This window comes from Oryzias latipes, chromosome 21 (genome assembly GCF_002234675.1).
Source record: "Oryzias latipes chromosome 21, ASM223467v1".
Lineage (NCBI taxonomy): Eukaryota > Metazoa > Chordata > Actinopteri > Beloniformes > Adrianichthyidae > Oryzias > Oryzias latipes.
In genome coordinates this window covers 2698690-2715619 of record NC_019879.2, presented here as the reverse complement: position 1 = coordinate 2715619, position 16930 = coordinate 2698690, and the positions used below count along the sequence as shown (strand labels likewise).

The 16930-nt window shown below is 42.0% G+C and overlaps 1 protein-coding gene across 1 annotated transcript; it reads right to left on the bottom strand.

Moving 5' to 3' along the window:
- Positions 1-4: 4 nt before the first annotated feature.
- LOC101174058 (rho GTPase-activating protein 15) lies at positions 5-13594 on the bottom strand. The gene is made up of 12 exons (XM_004081505.4): positions 13474-13594; positions 8217-8391; positions 7244-7384; positions 7041-7130; positions 6535-6633; positions 6314-6446; positions 5841-5975; positions 5046-5144; positions 3821-3898; positions 2694-2828; positions 2455-2560; positions 5-2345 (listed from the first exon to the last, which is right to left on the bottom strand). The coding sequence occupies exons 1-12, from the start codon at positions 13485-13487 to the stop codon at positions 2171-2173; spliced, it is 1380 nt and encodes a 459-aa protein (XP_004081553.1). The 5' UTR covers positions 13488-13594; the 3' UTR covers positions 5-2170.
- Between the last annotated feature and the right edge of the window lie 3336 nt (positions 13595-16930).

Below are 16930 nucleotides of genomic sequence, written 5' to 3'. Positions count from 1 at the left end.
TTTGTCGTTTTTGTTGGTTTTTATTAAAAGAGGAGTAGGTTCACACCGTGACAAAGCATCCTGCCCTGCCCACAGAGTCCGGCTGCTCTGCTCAGAGACATTTCACACGGGTGGAGCAGGCGACCGGTCCTGTTCGCGCTCCAAACCCTCCTCTGGAGAGCCACACCGTCTATGCATGACCCAAAGCCAGCGGAGTAGTGAACAGAATAAACTGTTTCTATGCACCATGATCGGATCAACAATCGGCATAACCCACCTATCTCCATCTAAAAGAAGTCTTGATCCGAATGAGTCTGATCGGGGCAGAGTACATGACGCATTTTTATTCCGATCAGGCATTTATTCCGATTACTTTTGTCTTCATGTAACCTCAGCTACTGTTATCCCTTTTCTTTTGCAGGGAAGATTTCTGTGAATAGATGGGTGGGGTTTTGTTTGGTGTTGTTTCTTCACCCTAAAGCCCTTTTGCTGCGCCTCAAGTTATTGTTTATCTCTCATTTTTCTTGTAAATATATTAGTTCCGTTTTATAGAGCCAGTCTTTAGGTGTTATTGTTGTGGAATTGTGGTTGTTTTTTTATGTCACGTTCCTCCTGATCTCCACCTAGACATAAAAAAGGGCATAAAATCCTGATTATACGGATAAACACAAACCCGCTCACGCCAAAAGCCATTTAGAAACATGGTGACGGATGTGAACAATGATTTACTGCAGATACATTCAAATTTCTGCCACGGCACTGTAGGCACATCATCATCGCCCCAGTCGCTGCACAGTGTGACACCGGCCGGAGACGTCAACCGAGACGTGAATTTTAGCCCCATACTGCAATCCTGTCCTTTATCCTGAATCTCTTTCAAGCGACTATAGGATACAATAATGTAGCAACTCTGTCCATAACAATGTCTTTTTAACACTGAAGATAATGAAAACTTGACCGAACTTCACTACATTTATTCTACGCTAATCCAAACATGCCATTCATTTTTTAAATTAAAAGCTGGCATTTTTCAAGGCCAACTGGGTTAGAAAGTAAAAAAAAAAAAAAAACGCTTTAGTAATATTGCCATCGCTGTCCCTTTTTTAAGCGGCTGAGAAAATGCATCTTAAGGACAACACTAATCCAAAAAAATGTTCAAAACCCAAGCACTGAATTGTCATCAGAAGCCTGGTCTTCTGTCTGGCCAGCAGAGTTTGGAAGTTTGAACACAGAATTTTAGCATTATTGCCATTGTCAGAAGACAGAACTCTGTCTGTCTCCCCCTCTGGTTACCAGCAGGAGCGATATCCAGAGTTCTAACAGCATTTCCTGGTTGCTGCACACCTGACTCTCATGCATTCATCAACCACAGCATACTTAAGCTCTGCACTGAGCCTCACTCAGTGAGAAGTGTTATTTGTGCCACTCTGCCTGCATTAAGGAGTGCTATCTGGTCCTCTGACCCTGTTTACCTGCCCTGACTCTCGTCTGGATTTTGACCATCCTGTCTCTTCTCTGATGAACTTATGCCTGTTATCGACTCCTGGCTGCCTCACTCTGATTCAGCTTTGTGGACTTTAGCTGAGCTAATGAACCTGCTGCAGTTGGATCCAGCCATCTGCCTGTTCTTGTGACAGCCATCATGTTGGCTTTTTAGGGGGAGAGATGACTTTTAAAGGACAGTGTGCATTCTGCAATGACTGCCAGTCTTTTCAAACAAAAAAAGACTCATTTTTAATCAAAGAACCTGTGTTCTTAAAGGCTAAATAAGAGTGAAAGCTCAAGCCTTGTCTGCAGTATTGTCATTTCTGCTTCTTTTGTGTTATAGTTCCAGCTCTACCTGTTCTTCCTCAACTTCATTTACTGAGATTTATATTATATTTGGAATTAGCTGCAACAAGGTTGTAAGATCTTTTTTAACCCTATCTTACACCGTGCAGACTCAATAGATTGTTTTAAAAGTCAATTTAGTAGAGGAGTATAAGATACAATCACAAACAAATCTTTGCAGGAACATAATGGTAATTTACATATCTGTTGCCTGGAATGAAAAATAATGCAACACATTTTACAGAAAAAGATTACTTTACGTGTTGTGACCAAAAAAAAAGATGCAAAAGCAAAATGGGATATTTAACAACTGATGAATTCGTGTAAGTCTAGTTACTCTAAACTCATCGTGTTAGTTCTTCTAGATAATGAAGAGGTTTCGGTTCTCGATGAGGACGAACTCCACGATGTGGTTCTGGTACACCATATTTACTGCCACGTTTCCTGCATCCAGGCTCGGCCACATTAGAGTTGGGCCGAAAACAATAGAGATGCCCTGAGTGGACATCAAGTTTTTCTTGGAATGAACAAGAACCCTGCAAAAACCGGGAGATAAAAATTAGGTCCATGTTAATGAAATAAAACAGCAACATTAACTGTAAAGTATCTTTTTAACGTTAGGGTTTCTGGTTGCAATAATTATACCTCTGCAGATGAGCGAAGAGCAGTTTCATGATTGCATAGTTTGGTGGAGGCAACTGCTGGACCAACTTTCTCACAGCATCAACTTTTTCTTGGTGATCTTTGATTTCTGATCATGAAAACATTTGGTTATTTGAATGTTTTTTCAATGCTGACTAGCTAAAACATTAATTAGACCTGAAAATATCTGCACTTTACCACCAAAAAACAAAGCAAATCAAGACCTTGTCAAGAATACTCACTGATGGCCTCCACAAATGGGTGGAAGAAACTAAAGGGGAACAACGGTTCTGGCAGCTCTCGAAAAAACAACTTCAGAGCTCCAGTGACCACATGGATGTCCTCCCACTGCTGGTGGTCCAGATCAAAATCTTCCTCTTGTTACAAAAAAAGAAAGAAAAGTCGCCAGGTTACTAGAAATGAAAAAGTCACTCATGCATATGAACGGAGACTGACGGCAGTTTTTCTTTTGTTTGTACAGTAATAGTCAGAATGAAACTGTAGACCAGAGGTCACCAACGCAGTCCAAGCCCCAGCAAGGCACGCTGTAAAAATATCAAAGGTCTCAATGGAATTCAATATAACTTTCAAAAGTTTCATTTGTGTTTGGAACAAATAAGGGAAAAACGGATCACTAGCAACGGTTCTGCGCACACGCATGTTCCAAGGATTACCCCTCCCCGTTCTACCTGTGCACTTCGCGTGTGCGTCATTTAAATAAACTGTCCAATTCGGGCGTCAAATTCACGCTTGTAACAAGCATCAATTTTTCTGCTTATACAAAAGTGTGTAAACGTGCCCCCGCCGCGTGTGGGAGGAGCTACTGTTAAACGCTTTACTCGACCCAATCATGGATGACGAGGATAATGAAAGATCAGATTTATTTAGCCGCTGCTCCTCAGTAACCAGTGGGAGGGGCTTATAGCAGCAGGGGACACTGTGACAGAATGTACAGTAGCAAATTATGACATGCCCTGATTCCATGACTTTTTTAAAATATTATTTTGTGTAAATTTGCAATGTCTCATTACATTGCAAACCTTTTTCTTGAGGCCTGTGAAAAAAATCCCAGAAAGCAACCAAAGCTTAATCCTAATCATATGATGGGGTTCACTTAAGTGAGCTAATTTGCAGCAACTAGAGCTGGAATCACTAGAAAATAAGTAGACGCTTCACGTTGTTTAATGACCGTTGTGGCACAGGAAAGCAACTGTATGGAACAAGATGAACTTTAAAATAAGAACATTTTAAGAGTGAAACAACTGTGAGTCAAAATATGTTGTTCAGTAGTAAAGTAAACCTAGTAACTTCTATCATTTGTGGGAACAAATGTAATGTCAAAATAGAACACATTTTGCACTCAACCGACCTTGATCAACGACAAAGCGAAGTTTCTGAATTGTAGCCAGATTTCCACTGACCCTGTAGATCCCGTCAGTCTCCAGACCTAAAAGATCAAAAACACACTTGGTGTTTAGTATTAACCAAGCATGATATTCAAACAGCAGAAACGATTCGCGCGTAGGGGCGTCGACTATAAATGTTAAGTCGATGTACTGACGTAATCTAAGGTCCTGTTGCAGGCTCGCCGCAGCGAGGTGCATCGACCAATCAGGGATTCAGCTTTGGGCATCTGGCGTTTTCAGTAACTCGATCGAAGGATAGAAAACTAAATCCAATGAGGCTGCTCGATGCGAGGATTTTAGTTCTGACATTCCATCCATTTGCCGGAGGCTGTCAGGGTTACTGCTGGGCAAAGGCGGGATACACCCTGGTCAGGTCACCAGCGATCAAGCACCCAGGGTCCGGCCGGACCGTTTGCCACCTCCCTGACATTTTTACAGACTAGCGACCTGTCCTGACTGTACCCCACCTTCGCCCAACAGTAACTGGGACAGCCTCCAGCAACTCAACTTGGCGAGCAAGCCCCGCTCGCTCGTTAGATTGCACAGTGGTGCAGTGGTCAGCACCTCACCTCGCAGTGAGAAGGCCCTGATTCGAATTCCAGGTGGGACCTTTGCATGTTCTCATGTATGCTTGGGTTTTCTCTGAGCACTCCGGCTTCCTCCCACAGTCAGAAAACATGTTTGGTGACTCTAAAGTGCCCCAAGGAGTGCATATGTGTGTCTCGTGACAGACTGCCAGCCTGTGTGGGGTGTACCGTGCCTTAACCTACAGTAGACACGGACAGGCTCCTGTGACCCAGACGGATATACTGGGTTAAAAAAAATGGATTGATGAATGATTGGTATTTATGGGCTTAAGAAATGGTTGAGCCTCACAAATATTTACTTCACCAAACCTGGCCCTCTTTGTAAAAAGTTTGGACAGAGGAAGTTTGATGAAGTGCCCTAAATGGAGAATTTACTCAATGATCATTGAGTAGATGGCCACTAGCAGTGATAGGTTAGAAAATGGAGAAGTGGCTACCAATGAAGGGCAACAAGATTTAATGCAAACCAAGATATTTATGGGCACCAATTCATAATCAATGGGACAGCAGGTAGACTGAACTCAACCTTGATGATTGAAACTGTAGAGGACGATTTGTAATATGTCATATGTCCCATATGAGTCACGTAGAAACCTATTACCTCGTTTTTCAATGGCATCCAAACAGGTCTGGATGAACTTTGGCACCGTGGTTCCTTCACGCTCACAGAGGGTCAACAAATGGCATCCGAACACTTGATCTGGAAAATATTGGAACGGGAATGTCATTTAGCTCTGTTCATCCGTCCGGTTTTTCACGCCTTTCCAGAGTTGGGTTGCATTTTAAGAAAAGATTTCCAGTTTTAGTATCTCTACAGAAATGTCCTCCAGTTCTACAACATGGTCTGAGGTGCTGCTTGGGTCCACTGCATGGTGGGACTTGTCCAGAACACCAGGTGACAGAGCCTCTCACCCTGAAGCATCTCTGAGGGAGATGCTTCAGGGTGAGTCAGCCACTGTTACCTGACATGTTATCCTTCTATTCATGATTCAAAGCTCATGACCATAGATGAGGGTTAAAAAATAGATGAACTAGCTTCTTCTTCACCTCTGTGAATTGTTACAGTGACCTTGATCTAGGCAGCCTTTTGGGACAAAGAACGTCGGATTAATGAGATAGAAAATTCACTTGGTTTTTTAATTGAAATTACTTTAGATGTCACCTTTTTAAAAAGTTATCAGCAGTAAAAAAATGAATCCAATTTTAAAATTGCCCATTCACTGTTGAAAAAAGCAATTAAAATGTTTTTGTTTAAATGTTTTTTGTTAGAAAAGTAGAATAAGTGAGATCTAATAATTAACATCTGAAGGTTAAGTCTAAAAAAAGAGTTTATCAACCTTGGGGGAAAACAACACATACAGTAAATGTGGTTATTGAAGAGTTCAAAAGCAACAACCTTTGATTAAGCCTTTCTCTTGTAATGTCTTCATTGATGGACGTCTGGTCATAAATTTTTTCAGCCTGTTCTTCACTCCATTCTTGTCAGTGCTGTCTGAGGCACTGTGCTTCAGCTTTGTGCTGCCGAACATGTCTATGAAAAGGTTAAAAGGATGGTTATTAAGATGCTTTTAAATTTGCAAAATTATTCACTGACTTGTAAATAATTGTAATGAGTTTGTGTTTATATTGTAGTTGTGAACTATAATGGCTAAATAGCTTTCAAATCCCAAGAGCCAACATTTTATTCACAAAATAAAATACTAAAATGGTAAATACTAAACAAAGTTTACGCTCTTTTTTACTGAATGAGTTCATTGTACATTTACTAGAGTGTACCAAATGACTGAGATACATTACACAGTTGTAGTACTCCAAAACAGCCTCATGTTTCATGAAAATGAAACTATGTGTGACATCAGCTGTACTTACTAATGGAGCGCCTGTGGGATGGGTTTCTTTGCTTGGTGTTGGGGGAGGCAGAACCATAACTAGATGAGGACCTAAATCTGGGGAGGTGTTCTGTGCTGTTTGATCGCTGCTGCAAACCCTTCTCTTCTTTAGTCTGAACAGAATCAGGTTTTAACAACAGCAGACTAATTATGACGTGAGATGTTCATGTTACATTTTCAGTGTTGCGTGAGAATTCTTACAGAAGAGTTGATATTCTTCCTGATGGCGTTGAACCATTTCAATGCAGTTAAGTAGCAGTCATTCTGGACAAGGTATTCACTTCCTGTGCATGTTGTAACCTAGGATAAACAAAGTTCCTGAGAAAATCTTTTTTTGAGCTAAGTCTAGTCAGAAACTAGAATAATCAACAAAAACAAACAATAACACAAACTGAATGAAGAAAACCAGCTTTTACTCAAGACAAATAAATCTTTTGAAAACGGCAAAAGATTTAAAAAGTAAAAAAATAAATGATCTACGTTTATCAAGGTTTACTCCAGGGTTTCCCAACCTTGGTCCTTGGGGAACACTATCCTGATTTTTTTCAATCCTACTCTACTCAAACACAATGCCTGATGATGCTTTTGCATGATAAATCGGCTGATAAATGAACTAAATCAAGTCTGGTTAAGAAGAGCAACGTGGGAAACCTGACATTGCATTGCTCAAACGTGATCCTCGGAATAAGGAGTCATGTATTTTTTACCTGGAAGACATTTTTCCTCCTTGATTTCTGGCTGGTCCACTCAATAACTGCCCCACATAGTTGAATCGTCTCTGATTTACCACTTGGTGTCTGAACAGAGAAAAAGGTTTTTGTTAGATTAAGACTAGTTTTCTCATCCATGGATATTTTTCTATGTGATCAGTTCTGTCATTGTCATTAAAAACTGAACAGGATTTCCATACCAAACCAGTCTCTTGCTTATTTTTATAAAACAGTAGTTGATCTGGTGTCAGCACGGTCCACATCAAACTCCAGCTCTTCTTTTGTTTCTTACCCTCAACTGAGAGTTTAGCCACATTCAGATCTTCACTTTTCAGTTGCATCTGGAATCAAAGAACAAAAAGATGTAGTCTGACTTATAGGCAGCAAAAGCTGAAATTGAATAGAGCAGGGATGGCCGATACATCGGTGGTACTATCGGTATCGGCTGATAGCTGATATTTGCATTATTTGAGTTTATTGGTATCATTCATTAAAAAAACTAAATAAATACATTATAAATGCAGATGTTGTTCTGACTGTTTCAGATACTTTTTTTTAATTGTGTACTTGTTCCTAATAGATCCCTGGACCTGGGTGACTTATGTTTACAGTTATGTCTAATAGTCATAGGTAATAGTCAGTAAATAGTGTGACTGTTTTCAGAGATATTTTCAAAGTTTTAAAGTGATACTTGTTCTTATGAGATCGCTTGCTGTACATTAAAAGGGTCAAGTATATGATGATTTTTCATCATAGGAAAAGTTTAGCATTTCTAGTAAAGAAACAAAGGAAATCTAAACTGTTATCCTAGATACTTAAATATTGGTGTCGGCAAATATCTCATATCGGCCACAGTTGCGAGGGAAATATTGTATATCGGTATAGGTCCCAGAATAAACTCTTCACTTTGTCTATTAAATGCTAAAAGAGTAACCACCATTTACCCAGTTTGTGATCACAACAGATACAGCAAATATCTCTAAGTGAAATAGAACTTGTCATAAGCTGCAGGAGGGTTAGCCTAAAGTAGCCGTTTTAGCGTTTAGTGTTGTCTGAACATGCTTCTGTTTGTTGGTTAAAGAGATTCTGTGGCTGGCACTAAAAAAAAACCACAACACAGTTTTCCAGACTAGTTCCTGCAATGCTAAAGAAATCTGTTAGTGGTTCACATACTGTTTTTAGGGTAGGGTCGAACTCCTGCAGAACCATGGACTTAGACTGACTCAGTCGGACTTCAGAGCTCTGGGCAGTCTTCATTCGCATCTGTACAGCTTTCTCTGGCTCTGTGCTGGTGTTGGAAGGCTGAATGAGTAAAGCTTTTTTGCCAACACTCTCAAGGTTTAATGCTCTATAAAGAAAAATAGAAAGAGTGTTGGGATGACAGATTCCCAACAAGTTTACTGCAGACACTCAAATGAAAGCAAATAGGAGCTAAATCAACCTTCATCGTTTAACTTGTCTAAAGCAGGCCTGGGGTGCAAATATTTGCACCTTAGACATGTAGGGTCCTTGGTAGGGGGGGTGCTTGGACATCACTGCAAGCAAGCAGCAGATGTCCTCCTGGCGCCCTACCCGCCAATTTTAACCGCACCTTAGACATTTAGGGCCCCTTGGTGTGGAGGGTGAGGGGACATCACTGTGAGTAATCAGGAGATGTCCCCTTAGTGCCCTACTCGCCAATTTTAACTGCACCCCCATTAGTACACACACCCCTCCCCCTTCAATATATACATTCAAACATAAACACACACACATGCACACAAACACCCTCTCAAACACCCATACACGCACACACATTTTACAAGGAAGGTGGGACCTGGGTCCATCTGTCCCCTACCCCTTCCCTGGTGGGGGGTGCGGGCCCCTTGGCGATGGCGGCCGTGTCCCTTGGGTGCCGGCTCCCTGGGCCCGGCGGTGCTCTCTCCGCACGGTGGGGGGGTTCATATTACACCTGAGCCGGGGGTGTTCGTGTCCCTGGGGGGTGGGTCCTGGTCCTTGCCCCTGGGCGCTGGGCCCCGCCAAACTTTCAACATGGCCGAGCCTGGTCGGGCCATATTTATAACATCCCTTGTGGGCCGCCCTTTTTTCCCCGGGGTTCCCCCCTCCTGGGCGGGGGCGGCGGGCCCCTGCCTTGCTCCTACCTGGACCAACCGTGGGCCGGGTGGGTGGCTGCCTGGAGTGCGGAGCGGGTCTCCCTTGGGGGGTCCTGGCTCGTACCTGGGGTCGGGGCGGGGGGATGCCCGGAACTCCTGGGTGGTGGTGGGGTGCTCGTCTGGGGCTGTGGGCGTCCCTCTCCGGTGGGGCCCTGCGTTGGGCTCTTCCGGCGCGGCGGGGGGCTGCTTTCCTGGCTGGGCTGGGGCGGCGCTCTCTTTCCCTCTGCGCCTCCCTGCTCTCTGGCTCTGGGGGCCTCGCGGCGGTCCGGCTGGCCCTGGCCTGGGTGGCGGTCTTGGTCGCCCGGGGGGCGGTTGTTCCCTGCCTGTTCCCGTGTGGCGTTGGGGGAATTCCGGCTGCCGCTGCTGCTGCGGCGGGGGTATGGGTGTGGGGGTGGCTGGGCGCTCCTCCTCCTTCTTTTCACATTCCACCATCCATTTTAGAAGAACATAAACACTCACCTGAGCACAGGTGTTAGCTCACCTTTGCACTAATAGTTTGCATGATTGAATGAATGAAAGATTTCACACTAGTTGGTTTAAAGGCATAGGTATGCGTTCGTGAACACTATCTGTTTTGTGTGCATGTTGACATGTGGACATTTTTGCGGCTAGCAGGTGTGTTGATAATATTTGAGTGTGTGTGAACAGGCCCCGCCCTTTTTGTACTACATTTGAACCGTACCGTAACGATAAACAACCAGTAAACCTGTCTGCTCTATGCTGCTTCATGGTCTTACCCCCCTTCCCCTCCTATTATCACCCTCCTACCCCCCCCTCTCTCTAACGTCCCTCTCTCTTCTTCCCCTCTTTCCTTTTCCGTCCGGTCCAACACCAAAGATTTTCAAACATGATTGAAATTAATAAATTTTGGCCTCAATTACAAAAGGGGTTTATTCAGACATACCTTTGGTTTGTCTGAAGATGAATAACCCCTCTTGTTAAAATAAAATATGTCCAACACAAGAGGCCCTCAGCTCTCATCTGTTTGCCTAGCTGTTGGACAGGACAAGTTAAAAAAAAAAAATAAAATAAAATAAAGCAGGCCTGGGGTCAGAAGACTACAGGTACAAAAGACATGTTTTAGGGTTAGGGTCAAGTTTGCTGGATGCATAACATCAAACAGATGTTACCACATTTCAGTTTTTAAATTATAATGATCACAGTTTTTTCAAAGAAATCTCACTTGTTGCAATCTTTTAATGTTTCTTTTTTCTGCTTTAATATTCAGCAGAAGGAAAAACAAATTAAAAAAAATGATAAGCATGGACAAATAAAAGACATCAATACTACTTGGCATTTTTTTCATGACAAGCATCAATAGTTCATTAGTAAGGCAGGTTTTGTCTTAAAACTGTGATGCTGGTTTTTGTACTGTTTCACAAAGACCCTAGTCTACTGTACTTTTCCCAAACACTCCTGTTGACGAAGACTCTGGGGTTTCTACGCCTTCTTCTAAACTCAAATAAGGCTTTATTAGCTGTCACTCTAGGTGTCTATGATAACCACCAACTTTTGTGGATTCTGTAGAATGCTTCATGTAATAACTGTGTTGAAGAGGGTGCTATGATGTTCAAGCTTCAACTTTCTCACAAAGTCGTTTTTTTTCTTGTAAGGATTTTCTGAGAAGGAATGCCTTCTCCTATTCCACCTTCTTACTCTTCTGTCGTCTTGTCCTCTTAGTGTCCCGCTTTTCCTTATCTAAACGTTTCCTCTTAACACACTTCTGAACCACCAGTAGACCACTAAGTCTATTGATCTGTTTTTCCTTAATCCAGATGACACACCAAGTACCTTCCTACAAAAGAGGCCCTACGTCAATGCATACATTGTCACACAAACTTCATTATACACTTGTATAGAAAAACTATTGAAGTGGTGGAATTGACCTATGAGCCTTTCAACTTCACTCCCACTTGACCCAGAACTCTCACTTCATACAGAACCAAAAATGCCCTTTCTTAAAATCCCTGACGATGTCCTTGTAGCAGCTGGATCCCTCTCCACCCTCGTCATCCTGAGCGCAGGCTTCGACATCCTCTTCCACACAATCGTACTGCACAGTGTTGACATTGTAAATGCTTTTGAGGCCCAAGGCCTCAGATCAGGAAGAACCTGTCTATAGCTTGCAGCTACACAGTTTTGTCCAATCTCTGTTTTTGTGGTTTGTCTTTGATTCAGACCCTTGTATCCCTGAATATCAAATGGTGCCGTGCAGACTTTTAGGAATGGGGCTGGTTTGGGTGTATTTAACCAAGCCACTGATTGTGTCTCTCTGAAGAGATAAACAAAAATCCACCAGTCAATCCGCATGAAGACACTCGCCCAGCTCAACAAACTTACACACTACCCTTCCATGCCTGGCCATAAAAACCAGAGGGGGGGACTTGTGTCGTGATTTATTAACTCCTTGAAATATAAGAATTGATAGAAACGATCCCCACATTGGGTGCCAAGTTTGTGGGGGTTTACCATGTATTACATTTTGAGAGGGTTTTTTTTTAAGCAGACAGTGACGATGCCTGCCGAATGATCAGCAGTAACATGTTCCACAGCTTCAGTGCACAGGTTGAAAAGAACCGTTCCCCTCTGAGCTTTCTCTTGGACTGTGGTACCTCCAGGAGAACCTGATCAGCTCACCTCAGGCACTGCAGTTGGGGTGCAGGGAGAGAGAAGCTCAGAGAGGAAAGATTATTAATAAACAAACAAACAAACAAACAGAAAGGATCTAAAAAGGAACCATAAAATTCACTGGCAGCCAGCAGAAGGTAGCCAGGTTGGGAGTAATCTGGTCTCTCTTTTGCGCTCCAATCAGAACAAGAGCTCCTGTATTCTTGACCAGACACCAGAATTAGAGGGAAAATAAAACAATATTTAGGATTATCAATACAATATATTCTAGTGTGGAAGGCCAGATTCAAAGGTTTAACATATGCTCCCTGGGCCGAGTTTGCCCAACAACATGGCTGCTCTCACCACAGTCTTCTACACCTTTCATTTCGTTCTTGTTGACATTCTTTGGTCACACATTAAACCCAAGACTCTTTGTACCGGGGCAAGATGGATGTCACTGTATAAAAGACCTTCTAAATAAATGAGCATGATTATACAGGACAAAAACCAGCCTGGTTGTAAAATGTTTGGGATGCTGTAAAGCTTGTGCTAAAGGACGATGGTCAGGTATAAGCATAGGCTGCAGTATTATACCAAAAGAAAACAAAACAAAATTCATTTCCTTTGTCGTTTTTGTTTTCCTGGACCCTGCTAGACATCACTGGTCGAAAGAGAAGAAATAGGAGGGATTTAAAAACAGACGGAAATAAAAAAAATGTATTTACTTAATTTGCCTTAGCACAGCCATTTTACTGTGGTTGTGGGTATCATGGACTCTGGTCCATGGTACCACTGGTGCTTTAGATAGCATTTATAATCAGTCTACTAAAAGCACAGAAGGGCCAATTTACCAAAATGTACTCTGAAAAACAGGAAGCAGCACTTTTGTGTATCTTAAAAATATTGCACTTTGTTGAAAAACAAACACCATTTTGTATTTTACATAAAAAAACACCAAAAAACATACAATGAGGGCACAAATGACAAGCCTTTATTTTAGATGACACTGTGTTTTCACCTGTGTTGTAAGTGGAAAAATAAACAAGCGAAATAAAACATTTTTATTTACTCATCTGCTTTACAAGAGTTCATCAATGCTGTACAACGTTTGTCAAATAATGCCACAGGCACTGAATTGTTTGGTCTCAAAACCTTCCGTTGCAACTGAAAGACCCCAGTTTGCATCCAGATCTGAACATGAAATGGGCAGATCTGTCTATGGCTCTTAAAATAGTGTTTCGCTGAATTCTGGTGCTTTTACACAAATGTTTTTTGTCACTCGCAGTTGCACATGCTTGCTTCAAAGCTTGTGCTCTCTGGTCTTTCTATTTGTACTTATATTGAGTTCTAAACAACCCAGCTAAAATTTGCAGGCAATAGGACGTCACAGCTTCCTGTGAAACTGGACGGTGACAAGAACTATGACATAGAAGCTGAAATCTTTGGTACGTTTATAGAGGTTACATGTCATAAGATAAAATATAGTTTAAAATATGTCTTTATATCTTTGTAATGCTGACGTTATGCTTCACCTGTGTATATTTATACATAAAACGACTATGCAAAATAAGGAAATTCTAATGCTTCCCATTTTATTAATTTCTGCTTTTATGTTCCAAACAGACTTATAAAGTCTGCACATGAGGCAAAAACCATTGTGTTCTTACCTTATTCCTGCCATCTCTGCATGTGCCCTGCGTTAGATTAAACCCAGCAGATCTGAACAACTAAGGTCTGACTGTTAGAGGAAGTTATGAGATGTCACGTGTTTTCTGCAAACCAGCCATCTGTCACACCACTGAAACCTGCTCGTTTCCTGAGTAGGAAAAAGAAGAAGTCCTCTCAATGCACTCACTACACGTTTTGTCCTAACTGATTTTGTCAACACCAACTAACTTGTTGCGTATTTCAATCATTTTAAAACTCTGAGTCAGTAGAATTACACTTCTGAGACAGACTTTTCTGTGAAACAAGTATAGACAAGAATGCTGAAGACGTTTTGAACATGCTGGAATTGACAACCAGACATGTTTAGTGTGCTGACACACACCCACATAAACTTATCTAAATGCAAAAAAACGTCTGCTGCTGAACTTTAGTCAAAAGTCCCAAAAACTAATGAAGTACAGACACCAGCAGTATATGTCAGCATGAGTGCACCTTTAAATCATTTAGATACATTTTAATCTTTGGGATATTGTTCAAAATATACAGGAAGGATCAATACAATGAGGTATATTTGATCACCCTATAATTTTTGTAAGTTCTCCCTTATCCCTTGTGCTAGATGACCCCCCCCCCCCCCCCCCTTACATTGACGTGTTCTCCCTACCATGACAAAGGTGGATAAAGGTGGAAAGATTTCATGTAATCCATGGACACCAATGAAGATCACAAATCATTGAAGAAAAAAGGTTCAGAGCACTGTCTAGTGGGTCTAGATGACCCAACTCCCAATGTTAAAGTGCCTAGGATAGCACAAGGGTTAAAGAAATCATGGAGGTCAGACATTTTCATCTCATGTGCATGTCCACTGTGAGAGACACCATCTAAAACAAATCTAGAAATCACATTGCATGATTTTTTGAATTATTTATTTGTATGCTACAGCTGCAAATACGTATTTGAACATCTATCAGCAAGAATTCCGACCCTCAAAGACCTGTTAGTCCGCCTTAAATAGTCCACCTCCACTCATTATCCTAAACACCTGTTTGAGGTGGTTAGCTGCATAAAGACACCTGTCCACCCAAAACAAACAGTAAGTCTCCAACCACTATCATGGCCAAGACCAAAGAGCTGTCCATAGACACCAGAGACCAAATGCCATACCTCCACAAGACTGGAAAGGGCTACGGAGTAAAAGCCAAGCAGCTTGATGAAAAAAGATCCATTGTTGGAGAAATTGATAGAAAATGGAAGAAGCTAAATGTGACTGCAGACTGGGACTCCATGCAAGATCTCAGCATGAGGGGTCTCAATGATCCTAAGAAAAGTCCGGACTCACCCCAGAACTACATGGGTGGAGCTGGTCAATGACCTGAAAAGAGCTGGTGCCGCCGTTTCCATGGTTACTATTGGTAATCCACTAAGACGTCCTGCTTTGAAATCATGCATGGCACGGAAGGTCCCCCTGCTTAAACCAGCACATTTCCAGGCGCGTCTTAAGTTTGTCAATGACCATTTGGATGATCCAGAGGATCATGGGAAAAAGTCATGCAGTCAGATGACACCAAAATAGAACTTTTTGGTCTTAATTCCAACCGCTGTGTTTGGAGGAGGAAAAATTATAAGTACCATCCCAAGAACACCATCCCTACTATGAAGCATGGGGGTGGTAGCATCATGCTATGGGGGTGCTTTTCTGCACATGGGACAGGACGGCGGCACTGTAAGAAGGGAGGGATGAGTGGGGTCATGTATTGCCAGATTTTGGGGAAAAACCTTCTTCCCTCAGTTAAAGCATTGAAGACGGGTCATAGTAGTAGATTTAGGGGGTGTCATCTGGAATAGTTTTTAAAGTTAGAAGACGTTTCACCTCTTATCCAAAAGGCTTTGTCAATTCTGAATTAGCTGGTAAAAGAGCTGGTATATTTTGTTCTATTTGGTGTCTACTACTATGATGGAATCAACCTGGATGAATGAGTCTTCATCGACATATTGAAGACGGGTCGTGGTTGGGTCTTCCAACATGACAATGACCCCGAAGCACATAGCCAGGAGAACCAAGGAGTGGCTCTATAAGAAGCAAATCAAGGTTCTGGAGTTACCTAGCCAGTCTCCAGACCTCAACCCAATAGAAGATCTTTGGAGGGAACTCAAACTCGCTGTTTCTCAGCGACAGCCCAGAAACCTGAGTGATCTAGAGGAGATCTGTGTGGAGGAGTGGGCCAAAATCCCTCCTGCAGTGTGTGCACATTTGACCTGTGGAATCAAAAACAAAGGCTGCGGCACCAAATGTTAACAATGTGTTTCTCGTGTGTTCAAATACTTATTTGCAGCAGTGGAATATGAATAAGTTATTGAAAATATCTGTGCACATAACATGAAAATGTCAGACCCCTTCTTGATTTCTTGCAAAACTTGAAATACATTTGCCTTACTGTTTTTAGAGAGCATTGTAAAAACACATCCTATTCCTGAAGGAATAAAAAACTCTGTAAATGTGTAATTCTTTACATAGCTGCATGTGCTGACAACACAAGCACACTAAAATGATCATTTCAAATTAATTTAAAAAGTATATGACGAAGCTCCTGTTTGAGACAAACATGTGGTTGTCTTCCACTCAGGGAGACGTGTCCATCTCATTTACTGTCTCCTGACAGCAGTGAGGACACAACGCTAAAACCTTCCCATATATGTTGACTGAACTCCTATAGGATGTGTTGCTAAAAGCTGCTCAACATGAGATCCAAAAACTCAGGAAAAATCCTTGATATTCCTGGAAAAGACCACAGTGAGCGTATAGACAATGTATATGAAGAGCCCAGGTGTTCAGGATGAAATATTTGGTTTTCAGGTTTAAAGAGATAACCAGTAACGCAACACAACCCCAAGGGAATAGAACCAGTCTGCATCTGTCTTTTTGGTGTAAAAATAAAACAAATATTTAATTCTGCAAAGCTGTGACCTTCTGCTGTCTTCCTTTTTACGCCGAGTTGGCACAATACCTTTTCTAGCATGAAAAACATTTTTGTTGTTTTTTATCCATGCACTATTATACAGCAACATCAGCATTCCTTTTACAGAACTGTCTGGGCTCAAAGCAAAAACAGAAATCTCTTTCTAAGAGATTGTGTCTCTCATAAAGGCTCCTGAAAGGCTAAAGCTGACCCTGGAGGTTTGCTGAAGGGCACTAAGGTGTTACAGTTAATCTAATGCACACATGTATCTATTGGCACTCTATTTTTAACTCGTTCTACTGTTGGTGTTCATATTTTGAGTATATTTTACAGCGTTGCCTGTGAGGTGATGCAGGGCCGCAGACATCGCCCGTAGACGATGCCCTACATCCAGCTCACTTGTATGTAATTCATATTTATAACCTTTGTGCTATCTTAGATGACCCCCCCCCTTACATTGACGTGTTATTCCTACCATGACAAAGGTGCATAAAGGTGG